We start from the raw sequence: 12,500 nt of genomic DNA on the forward strand, positions 1-12,500 counted from the left end.
CTTTCAAAATCTGAAGAAAAAAAGGAAGTGATTTTTGATCATAGTGTAGCACTTTAAAATGGTTTTCTTTATAATTTTTGCTCTCATTTTGCATTAAACTATGGCTTCAAAGCTGTTAGAAAGATCTAACTGCAACAATCTTTGTAAATTTCATGTCAGGGAGTCAGGAAGAAGAGCAAGGGGACAGTTAAAGAAACTATATTTTAAGTGTCAAGTCGTTCTAACGCTGGAGCACTTATTTAATAGGGACACTGTAAACTGAAATTAACAATTAACACAAATCAAGTCAAATGTTGGTTTTTGAGGAGTACCCGGAGAAAACCTCTCGGTTCAGAGTAGCGACCCAACAAACTCATCCCACATATGAAGCTGAAGCTGGAGCTGAATTGAACCCAGGCCACATTGGTGAGAGGCGAGTGCTCTCACCAATGCATCATCTCTGCACTCCTAAAAAAGCACCACTTGAATTGGCCATGAAACGAGCCTGGGTCAACTGCTTGGAAAGTAGCTCTGCTCTGAGTGAGTGACCACTATACCACCAAATTATGCCCAGTGACAATTATCAAAGTTGGCATGCATTTAATTATGGGTGTTTCAGATCATATTTGTTCAACCAGACTCAAGGGTCAGTATACCATAAAAGTCCATGTATAAGCCGCACCCCCAATTTGTAGCTTCCAATTTCGGAAAAAAAAAAAGAGGCAAACTTTGAAGTTCCAATGAAGTCCTCTTTAGTAAACAAACAAGGACAAGCAAGTACGATCTCAAAACACTAACACGTACATGGTAGTTGTTATGACCTTTCAGATCAATGAAATCTTTAGATAGCGAAATTTCACTTGTCATAACTTTATCGTGAGAGTTCAATATAAAAAAAAAATCTGAAGATGCTATCACAATGCAATTTTTTCAAGATTATCACTTTGAAACACTTCATGAAGTTGAAATTTAAAGGTGATTTAAATGGTACGCAAGAGGGCGTAGTAGCCAAACTTTGAAATGTGAAGAAGGGTCTGGGCAATGAAACGGTCCACTATTTGCCTCATGAGTACTCACAAATATCTTGGTATTTCGATCCTCCCACATGGCGGAAAGATATGCATCAAAGTCATAGGCTGCGGGCGTCACGGCAAACAGCTTTGTGGAGGAACGGCGATTCCCTGTCGTTTGTGGTTCAGTTGTTCGAGTAAAGTGAAAATTAATCCCTTGAGAGAACTCTTGGAGAACAAGAATCGCAAATGAACGCCTCAAGATACAAACTGTTGGATCGATCTTTAAGGAGCCACCACTCAAGAAGAAGGCAATGATCAACAACAACGCACTTTCAGTTTGTTGTATGTTTATTCAGTCACATCTTGAGAAGTTTCTTTGAATATTAATTAGACCTTAGAAAAGTCCAACCCCGGATGTTTCCGTAGATAAGCTGCACCCCCGATGTTTTATTTGAACTTTCAGAAAAAAAGGTGCAGTTTATAAATGGACTGTTACGGTATGCATCTGTTTCATCAAGTTAGGGTCATTCTCTGTGTACTCTGGTTTTCCTTTCTCATCAAAATCAATATCCCAGCTAGTTACATATGGCTGTTGCATGCTGTGCCTTCATCATCAACAAGATGAAGCAAGGAGTCACTGTGCTGCTTCTGTTTCAGAGTGCTGTGACATGTTTAATATGGCCACCAGAGCAACAAAGCATCATCTTTGGCTTGGCAGATGGAAAGGTGTGTTCGCAAAGATTGGCGCAATACCAGATCTTCTTTTCATGCTTATAATTATTAGCATTTTTTTTTTAGAAATATATCAAGATAGGAATAATATTGTATCTTAACCCAGGCACCCCAGGACTCCCCCAGTTGGCAAGTAAAATTGTCTGGGCATTAGACAGAAGTCAGTGGTTTAATGAGCTCTCTAGGAGAGAAGACAATGATCTGATAAGAATTTCTTTGATGAGTCCTAATAGAAATTGATGTTATAATAAGGAATTTCTTAATTTCCTCACACGTTGGTCTAAACTTTTTGGAAAACTTTATTTTCCAAATCCAATGAGTGGCATCAGCCATGCATCTGTACTCTCATAAAGTGCACAGTCACTGTTTAACCAATCAAGGAGATAAAGAGAAGGTAGTAGTGATATACTGGTATTGTCCACATAATAAGCTTGTCCTTTTAATATACATGTAGGTTCGCATTGCTAACCTGAAAACCAACAAATCAACAACTCTTTATGGAACTGACAACTTCGTTGTTTCACTGGCTGCAAAGTAAGTATTCTGACTGATGATGCCATTTAATGAAACCTACAATGTAATAAAGTTGATAGCAAAAAAGAAAGTGGGTATTCAGCAGCAATGTCCAGCTGTCTTTGGTATAATAAAAATGCCATCAGAAATCAGAGGACAAAACAAGACTGGTGAAAATTAATGGTGAAATGATTTTAAAATCAAAGCTAGAAAAGTCATGTTATCTTACTCGGACGGAATAAGTCTGACTAAGAGACTTAATAATCTTAAATACCATGCAACCATTTTATTCACGCAAACTTGCAGCTATATATTTTGATATTAGTTCATGCAGTTAATAATATTTTCTTTGTAATGTTATTTTTTGGTAGTGTTTCTGGGAAAGGAATCCTGTCTGGTCATATTGATGGTGCCATTGTTAGATACTTTTTTGATGATGAAGGGACAGGCCTGTCACAGGTATGGGTCAGGGTTAATAATTATGATATTATTAACATCTTGCGAAAGATGTTGGAAGATTGGTCGGTAGTGCATTTGAATAGTAATCTGGGTCAGTTACTAGAAGCTAGCTCAGCACTTGTCCTGTTTTAAGTGTGATAAAAAAAACTATGTGTTAATTGTCAATATAAATACCACCTTTACCAGTACCTGCTGCTCTTTCTGTGCTTTGAACCTTTGTCATAGAGAGGTTGACTCACTTGTGTAACAAAAATGATTTCCTGCTGGAGAATCTGCATTAATTATGGTTTGTCAGATGTCAAATACAATGCCTTGTCTGTTGCTGTGTTAAATGTCTTTGTGCATTTATGCCAACATATTTCACCATTTTCACAGCAAGATTTTGCTTTAAATGAGGTGTACAACGCATCGAAAACAGCAGTCTTTTGACCCACATCTGAGCAAGTGAGAGGCATGGATCTATCTCTAAGATGACATCTCCAACTGTTTTTCAATGCAAAAATTATTTTAAATGTGACAATACGCAGGAGTTCGACATCATTTCGGTCATAGACCTTAGTAGCAGTAGGCCTCTCATGAGCTTGGCCTTCATTCAGACAAAAGTCTGCCAATGTTGTCTATTTTAAGCAATCTGTCAGAAGCGAATCCCCTTTATGAAAGTTAATGCAAGATATTAATAATATTAAACGTGTTGCAGATACTCAGTTTTGAGGTTAATTAGAGGCACGGAAAAACAGCCAAACTTCACAAAGAGCTATGTTTTAAGGCTCAGAGTTTGCATGCTATCAAATTATTCAGTTTATTAGTTGTACCATTCAAATGATTGTCCTAAATAATTTGCATCTCATTTACTGTATTTATTACTTGTAGGGTCAGATTTGTAAACATTCCTGCTCCCCGTATGCTCTTTGCTGGGGCTCATCAATTGTGGCTGCTGGGTGTGATAAGAGGATTATTGCTTATGGAAAAGAAGGTGAGATGATCATTGTATATGTAAAGTAGTCAGTTAAAGATAGCTCACCACCATAATGTGGGAGGGGGGGTTAGGGTATTCCCAGAAAAATTGGGTGGGGGTGTGCGGCCCACTTCCCGAAACCCTAATTGCCCCATTTCAGACCAAAATCTGTGATTTTCCCTACCCTATTTCAGACCTGACCAAAAATTTGATACCCTATTTCAGACCTATTTTCAGACCTATTTCACCTTTTACATTGTTGGCATAATAATTTGAGAAGGACTTTTGTTGATGGTCTTATCACTTCATGATGAAGAAGTAGCTTCTTTTAAAAACATACCCAATTCAAGACTTGAGTGCACAAACCATGCCATATTTGATAATTTCAGTCCAAAATGGTCAAAATCCATACCCTCTTTCAGTCCAAAATGGCTAAAAAAACCATACCCTTTGCCCCCCCCCCCCCCCCCCTCCCCCACCTCCTTCTCCTGGGCAATTATACCAGCTGAAAGAGACCTAATTTTCGCAAATGAAATCACACAAATTTTAGGTACAGTGAGGTACACAGTCTAAAAGAACTGACTGCAAATTATTTTAATAGACTGTGTAGCTGTCAGGGTTTTTTTCTCAGCAATATCATAAAGTACATGCATGTATGAGCAACCTTCTCAATATCAATAGTAATATTTTGTCCACTAGCTAGAAATTTATGCATGCATGTGAGGAATCTCAGGGCCATAAACATAGAAATAATTATGTGTACTTTGAATGAATAACATTGATAATAATACTAACATCATTAAATTGCTGGTTTCATATTTGTTCTAGGGAGGATTTTACAGAATTTTGACTACACCAGGGATGATGAGGAAAAAGAGTTCACTGTGGCAATTTGTAGCCCTAGTGGTCAATCTGTAGTGGTTGGTAGTTACAACAGGTGATCTCTAGAAACCACTTCATTCCAAATTTTACCTTCATTATACAGACATTTTAAAGCCTGCGTGCAGATGGCTAATTTGAACTTCAATGCTACAAAGGTACTTATAATGTTGCAGTTCAAATTCATTGTCTGCGCAGGGCATTACTAAACCCCAAAACAGCGAAACGAAGCACCAAAACACCATGTATGAACTCACCATGCATTGAATACTAACCAACAAAGGTTGGATTTGAGTTTAAATGTCGTTTTACAGCTAAAACGTTATTGCTTCTAATTCATTGAGATTAAGATTACGATTCAGATTAAGACTGAGATAAGGAGCAATAATGTTTTAGGCATTAAAAAATGATAAATGATATTTAATCTCAAATTAAGGCTGTTGCCTAACAGGAGCCCGGTAGCCTGGGGCTCCCAAAGAATAGCTCTGGGTGCCTTAATTTTTCACAGCAACACCTTTCACTTCATATGTTGGGCTCCTAAGTTCTCAGCGTTTAGCTCTCAGGGCCCCTTTAAAATTTTCTTAGGCAGCAGCCTTGCAAATCCAACTTTTGTCGGTTAGTATTCAATATATGGTTGGGTCATACATGGCGTTTTGGTGCTTCGTTTCGGTGTTACAGTGTTTTGTTTTTTCACTGTTTCATTGTTTAGTAATGTTCGTCTGCACGCGGGCTAATATTTTATTAAGTGTTTTTAATAAACAGCAAATTCTTGGTTCTGTAACCTGTTTTTTCTTCCTTTTCTGCAAATGTTTGAATCATTATTTCTCAGCAAAATTAAAACATAGGGGCTTTATAAGTGTAAGGAGTAACGATTGCACAGTTGGTTTGGAGCTCGACCTTCCGTGCATGAGGTCCTGAGTTTGATCCCTAGTGACCTCAAATGGTTGCTTCGACTTCTTTCCATTCTGTGTAGCTTCAGGTAGCTTTAATTACCCTTAAAACAGAGCACTGATGGACAGAGGGGGGTAAAATGAGTGCACTGTCAGCTTCCTGGGAAAATACCCTCTAGAGGGTAAAAGAACTTCCAACGTTAAATGAGGGTTACCTTTACCTTAACCTATAATAATTATTGAGACTATTGGCTTTAAGTTAATATTAAATTAATTAAGTTAGAAGTTTTTCACATTTTGGTCAACTCAAAACATAATGTCCTCTTTAACCCTTTCCCTCAAAGAGTGGCTTTCTGTTTATTGCTGTCTAACAGTTTTAGTCATCAATAGGAGTCCCTCAGAAGCAAAATTAATGTTCAGTTGTTAAAACTTTGTGCCTGTCTGTTAATAATTTCATTTTTGTTTTGTATAGGCTGCGAGTGTTTAACTGGAGTCCAAGAAAAGGTTCTTGGGATGAATCAAAACTGAAAGAAATTCCCAACCTGTACACAATCACTGCCATGGCTTGGAAGAGGGATGGATCTAGACTGGTTGCAGTATGTATCTTCCCTTGCAAAGTGTGGCCAGTGAAAACTTATCATTAAAGAAGCTGTGACTTTACCTGTTTTTTTACAGGGTACCCTGTGTGGTGGTGTGGAACTCTTTGACTGTTGCTTGAGAAGATCAGTTTACAAAAACAAGTTTGAGATGACTTATGTGGGACTCAGTCAGGTTAGCCATTGAAATGTGTTGTTGACAACTAAAATTATTTACATTTTGCACTCTTCATGAAACTGGCAATTCAACTGTTAACCAAGTTATTCCTTTGTATTTTACAGGTCATAGTGAAGAACTTATCATCTGGAACTCGTGTTGTTCTGAAATCTCACTATGGTTATGAGGTGATGTTCTCTGTTAATACCAGATTTTAATAAAAAGTCATATTTCAACATCTCTGAGTTTCCTGTAAGTATCCATTTTTTAACCTGAGGCTAATAATATTGTGACAAAAGGAATTGTTACAAACTACATGTGTTAAGTCGTTTCTGAATCATTGCTTGTTGATAGTTCCACCAGCTCCTAAGCTGGTAGATTAAGAAGAGGAAGAAGTTGTTAGACAGTGGACATTTTGTGTGTACAATTCTTAAAGTTCAAAGGGCTGCTTTCTGTCTGTTGATGATGATCTTCATTTTTTTTTGTAGTAGCCATCAATCATAAATTCAGTGTTCACGTTTAGGGGCGGGTTTTGATGACATCAAAATCCTTCCAATTTGATATAGGTTTGAAAATTATGACCTCATGACCTTATGACCTTTTGGAAACCCTCCCTCTAGAACTCTAATTCAATAAAATTGACTCTTTATCCGTTTTATTTGCAAAGATTGATAAAGTCAGCATAATGGGTAAGGACAGATATCTTGTGGCTTACACAACAGACACTCTTCTGGTTGGTGACCTGTCACACAATAAACTAAGTGAGGTAATTATAACTCAGGATTACGTAAGGAAATAACTCTTTTTTCCAAAATGTCTAGGATGTTATGAAATAGCTGACAGAGGTATTTTTATTTTATTTTTTAGGTACCCTGGCAAGGAACAGGTGGAAACGAAAAGTTCTTTTTTGAAAATGAAAACGTATGTCCCTAATAGTTTAATTTTGTATCCGTTGATAATCAACAAGGAAAGCCAAGTTTACCTGGTGGTGACTGAAAATTAGAGAATTTTCCTGAAATGGCCGGATTACCAGAATAATTTTGGGAAACCTTTCTTATGAAGGAAATGAATTTGAAATGATGGTTTGCATTATCGGGCTTCACATTGTTCTACCAACTGGTCTGTCAAGACATGTTGGTGTTGGTGAATTGTTTAAGAGGTGAAGTATATGAAAGTACCTGAACACTAGAGCCCATTTTGGGATGTACTTTTTTGCACACTTCTTTGCTCAACTACCACATGTAACCAAGTTGTTGCAGTTGCACATTTGTAGCTTGCTTGATATCATCTTGATTAAAGTCAAGTGTGACCAGTTGTTTTGAAATTTGAACTGAGCATTCAAATCTGCTTGCCAGTTTTGAACTTTGCTCTCAAGGTTCTATTTTAAGCGTTTGATGAATTATTGTTCAGTTGTTGTGCATTTTTTGCAGTAACTTTCAGAAAAATCTTAAGGTTCCATTCAAATCTCGGAGGCTCCAAAGAGGAATTAAAATGTTTATAATTTTGAGTCTTGTGGATACAGTGGTTACATGTGACAATTAGCTTGACTGTAAATGTAACTGGCACACTGTCAGCTGTTTTCCTGTCCAGTCAAGAAAATACTCTCTTTCTCTAAAAGCAGAACGCTGTGACAAAGGTGACAACTTTTTTATCATCAGGTGTGCATGGTATTCAATGCAGGTGAGCTGTCTCTGATTGAATATGGAAACAATGAGATTCTTGGTACAGTAAGAACTGAGTTTATGAACCCGCACTTGATCAGGTAGGGCAGTTACTGTATTTTCTTTTTAGTTTAAGTTTGTATAGAAGGAAAAAATGATGATTCATTAAAATTGAACGTGACAATTACCATTAAGTGTTTCATTTTTCTTGAAGTGTCCGCTTGAATGAAAGGAAACAAAGAGGTGTAGAGAACAACAAAAAGATGGCTTACCTTGTGGATCTCAAGACCATCACTGTTGGTAAGCTTTATAACTAATACCAATTTCTGTCATCCAAAAATGTAATATCTAATATCCTACACAATAGCATCCTTAACAAGAACGTTGAGGATCATTTAGCTTAACAATCTTGGAAATAAATTTTTAAAACCCTTTGCAAAGTCATCACCAGAATCCTCAAAGATTATTTGCCACTTCCAGTTCTTGGACTCAATCAATTTGATCACTGTTGTTAGTGATTTAGATGGCCTCACTGATCAGTGCCTATGCTGAATAAGGTCTAACAGTATTGAATGTGAGAGACTGCCTTTGGTTTTAAGTCGTCATTCAACAAGACTTGAAAGTCTTACTAATAATTGAAATTACAGAGGAAGCATTTTCTCCCCAGTTATTTTTAGACATCTAGTGTTGATCTGGTCAATTGAGCCAACTTGTCTGTTGTCTTTCTGAGATCGTTAACACAGAAATGTTTTCACCATCAATAACTTGACTTTGTTTCTCTCATCAGTGGATATGGTTACTGGGCTTAACATTGCAACAGTGAATCATGACTCCAGGATTGACTGGTTGGAGGTGAGCAATGTGTTATTTAATACCTGTGTTTTAAGGTGTTCTTTTATCATTCTTTCCTTGCACATTCAGCACTAGGTCTTGAGACAGAACTAATGAAAACTAATTTGATATTCTTTTAAGCTCAATGAAACTGGAAGGACCCTACTATTTCGTGACAAGAAATTGAAGGTATTCTAATTTATTTGGTATAAGTTTTTGCAGAAAACGAACTTTGTACCATGTGTGTTTTTTGTTTTATTTGGGTTTCTCTCATCTATTCCAATGATTATATTTTAGCTCCATCTCCTGGATGTGGATACAGAAGTTCGTACAACAATCCTCAACTACTGTACATATGTGCAGTGGGTTCCACTTAGTGATGTGGTAGTAGCACAAAACAGAGGCAACCTTTGTGTGTGGTACAACATCGACTCACCTGAAAGGGTTACCATGTTTCCTATTAAGGTAGGCAAACACACATGTGCAGTGTAACTTAAATGAAACCTTGCAGTAATCTACCTTACTTACTAATGTAGTAATAGTCATCTGAAATTTGAAACAAGGATACCTTGGAAGGAGACGATTGCTCTCCATACAAAGGGGCACAATAAATGAAATGGTAGCGTAACTACCTCCAAATTTGGAGCCCACTGCCACACAGATGGGAGGCATTAACTTGCGATCTCACCTCTCTGCCTCCTTGCCCCCAAAGCTCTGTAGAAATGTCAACTTTATATTGATCACCATGAAAGAGTGTTTTATATTATTTGTTTCTATTTTTACTGTTAACTTTAAAGACCATCTTAGATGACACCAGTGAAACTTCAAAAGAAAAAACCCTAACACCTTGATTTATTAAGGGAAAGATCAGCGCAGTTAATGAACCAACCTTAAAGCAGTTGTTATAAAGAAGCTTGTCAGTGTTCAAAACCGAAAGGATTTTTTTATTTGATAATCAATAATAATTGAGCACTTGAGTTCTTTCATTAAATGCAGTGGGCTGTGGCTTAACAAATCATATTAGATTCATATTTGCATTTGAAAAAACATGACTTTCGTGTATGTTATTTCAGAGAAATCCAAACTGGCTTTCAGAGGGCTGTATATCGTATGCTTTGTATTCTCTGTGAAATACAATCTTGGGATCTTTTCGTAATAAATTCTGTTTCCCAATTGATCAAACATTGAAGTTGAAGGGTTGTAATAGCGATGATCATGTAATGCAACTTCTGGTTCCCAAAATATTATTCTCTCCAATAATAACTTTCCCTCAGTTTAATCTTGGTAAGCTAAAGGTCACTAATTTTGATAACAAAGGGACAGGAATTATGCACGCTTTTGTCTTTTAAGAGGAGAGTTTAAAGTGAACGGTTGAAAAGTTGAAACTACTTTTGCAGGGAGATATTGTTGACCTGGAACGAACTGATGGTAAGACAGAAGTCTTAGTGAATGAGGGTGTTACGACGATCTCATACACCTTGGATGAAGGCTTGATTGAGTTTGGAACAGCTGTTGATGATGGTGATTTTCCAAGGTACACAGTCAATGGTAGATTATTTTACATATGTAGAGTTACCAATTTTGCTCATTGATTCTATGCTTTTTGTGTCTCTATACAGGGCTGTTGCATTTCTAGAAAGCTTAGAAATGTCCTTGGAAACAGAGGCAATGTGGAAGACACTGAGTCGCCTCGCTCTGGAGGCAAGACAGTTGCACATTGCAGAGCGTTGTTTTGCTGCACTGGGTGATGTGTCCAAATCAAAGTCTTTGCGACAGATTAACAAGGTAGCAGAACAAAGTGCAGAAGAAATGGTAAGCTATTTAAAAATTTATCCAGATGACATCTCATTTTCCTGTTTGTTGTTTCCCTTCATTTATGATTTTACTGGTTGATTGTTAAATACTTCAAACCCCGTTGAAGTCCTGAATTTTTCAGGCTCCTCTGTGCAATTGTAAAATTGCGTTCATAACTGCGAAGATCATAGCCTCACTTGATTTCATATCCGCAGTTCATATATGATTCATTTCATATACCATTTCATCATTGTTAAATACTTGTTACAGGGAGGAGATGGTACAAACCATGTTCGTGTACGAGCCAAGCTGGCAGTACTTGATAAGAACTTTAAAATGGCGGAGAGCATTCTGCTGGAACATGGATATGTGGATGAAGCAATTGAAATGTACCAGGAGCTGCACAAATGGGATGAGGCCATTGCTGTTGCTGATGCAAAGGTGGGTTGGGTGGTAGTGGTCAAACCATTTAATTGCAGTAAGAAGACAGATTGAGGGGAAGAAAGCCCGGGAAGAAAGTCACTATTTCAGACTATTCAAATTGCTTCAACCATTATAAAATATTTTGAGTTTCATTTTTTGCGTTGTTCTGTATTGGCATCTCTGGCATTTAGGACAGACTTTGTATATGCCTTCTTTATAGTCTCTTGGAGTAAGTTCTTATGTGGGGAAGGGCTTGATGTCTACCCAACCAACTGCAAATGATATCACGTTTTTCATCAACAATTTCACTGCCTTAAAACAGAAGCGAAGTGAACTTCCAGGAAAGCGTGATGTTTTGCCTACAGTGGGATGGGATACAATTTGAAAAGTAATTTTATTCTCCTTCTTTTGACACTACGTGGGAGGTGCGGTGCCCTCATGGTTAGTGCGCTCGACTCCAGATTGAGTGGTCCGGGGACATTGTGTTGTGTTCTTGGCAAACACACTTTACTCTCACTGTGCCTCTCTCCACCCAGGTGTATAAATGGGTACCGGCGAATTTACTGCTGGGGGTAACCCTGCGATGGACTGGCATCCCATCCAGGGGGGAGTAGAAATACTCCTAGTCGATCTAGTCGCTTCATGCTACAGAAACCGGAGATAGGCGCCGGCCTGATGGACCTTCTAGGCTCGTAGCAGACTTTACCTTACCTCTTTTGACACCAGGGCCATCCTGAGTTGGAGAACTTGCGAGCCGCTCATTACCAGTGGCTCTCAGAGACTGCCCAAGAGGAGAAGGCTGGTGAGGTAAGTTGACACCACTACGAACGAAGACTTCTATGCTAAACAACTTAATGGAACATTGTGTCCAGGTCCTTAAGAGTTTTCTGAAACGATAATGCTGGTCTGTTTTCTGATAATGAAAATTTGGTTTTATCAAAAGAGTTGATAAAGGTTGAATTACAACCGTGTTCAAAAGATTTGGAAAGCTGACGTTTCGAGCGTTAGCCCTTCGTCAGAGCAATGTTTCACTCACTCTCCCACCGACGCAGCACCACAGTTTCTTTAGAAACTAGAAAATTGTTTTCTGGTAATGACAGTAACTAAATGGTCAAAGGTATGTTTCATTTTCCTTCTGGGGTTATGTTCCTTCCTTTGAAATATTCTGACATAGGAACATCCAGTTCAAATCAGAATAAGTGGTAGAGGAAAAAAACCCAAAGTAAAGAAAGTTTGAAATAAATCTTTTATGAACCAAATAAAACTAAGAACAATTTTACAATGACTGCAAAGTTCTCGCACGCTCATTGGCTAATTTTTATTGTCAATGAGCGGACAGACACATAAATTTATAATTTATGCGATAATGTTGCGATATTGCTTACGTCAGATTGAAGTTTCTCGCATTTTTGTCCCACGTTCTTCTCGTTTTTGGACTTAATTTTGATCCCTCTGCCTGACATCAATTTGTTAAATCGAAGTCCCTGAGGGTTTCAAACACATCACTAACCTCGTTTTCTTGGTCCGTGCGGTAAGTCACGGATCTTCGTTTTTATCGCGAAGCGCTTGGGCCATGAATCAACGGGAAAAACTCGGTCCGTAACTTACAGTACGGATC

The 12,500-nt window shown here is 37.9% G+C and overlaps 1 protein-coding gene across 1 annotated transcript in view; it reads left to right on the forward strand.

Moving 5' to 3' along the window:
- LOC137974848 (intraflagellar transport protein 172 homolog) overlaps window positions 1-12,500 on the forward strand; it is a 39,695-nt gene that overhangs the window by 3,894 nt on the left and 23,301 nt on the right. Inside the window, exons 5-23 of the mRNA XM_068821840.1 lie at window positions 1,650-1,718; window positions 2,179-2,258; window positions 2,609-2,696; window positions 3,567-3,669; window positions 4,480-4,588; window positions 5,893-6,016; window positions 6,096-6,191; window positions 6,299-6,361; window positions 6,841-6,939; window positions 7,041-7,094; window positions 7,832-7,935; window positions 8,049-8,134; window positions 8,622-8,686; window positions 8,807-8,854; window positions 8,963-9,130; window positions 10,063-10,199; window positions 10,285-10,477; window positions 10,730-10,900; window positions 11,609-11,689. Of these exons, the coding sequence (XP_068677941.1) occupies window positions 1,650-1,718; window positions 2,179-2,258; window positions 2,609-2,696; window positions 3,567-3,669; window positions 4,480-4,588; window positions 5,893-6,016; window positions 6,096-6,191; window positions 6,299-6,361; window positions 6,841-6,939; window positions 7,041-7,094; window positions 7,832-7,935; window positions 8,049-8,134; window positions 8,622-8,686; window positions 8,807-8,854; window positions 8,963-9,130; window positions 10,063-10,199; window positions 10,285-10,477; window positions 10,730-10,900; window positions 11,609-11,689 (1,938 nt within the window). The remainder of the gene's footprint in view (window positions 1-1,649; window positions 1,719-2,178; window positions 2,259-2,608; window positions 2,697-3,566; window positions 3,670-4,479; window positions 4,589-5,892; window positions 6,017-6,095; window positions 6,192-6,298; window positions 6,362-6,840; window positions 6,940-7,040; window positions 7,095-7,831; window positions 7,936-8,048; window positions 8,135-8,621; window positions 8,687-8,806; window positions 8,855-8,962; window positions 9,131-10,062; window positions 10,200-10,284; window positions 10,478-10,729; window positions 10,901-11,608; window positions 11,690-12,500) is intronic.

This window comes from Montipora foliosa, chromosome 11 (assembly GCF_036669935.1).
Source record: "Montipora foliosa isolate CH-2021 chromosome 11, ASM3666993v2, whole genome shotgun sequence".
Lineage (NCBI taxonomy): Eukaryota > Metazoa > Cnidaria > Anthozoa > Scleractinia > Acroporidae > Montipora > Montipora foliosa.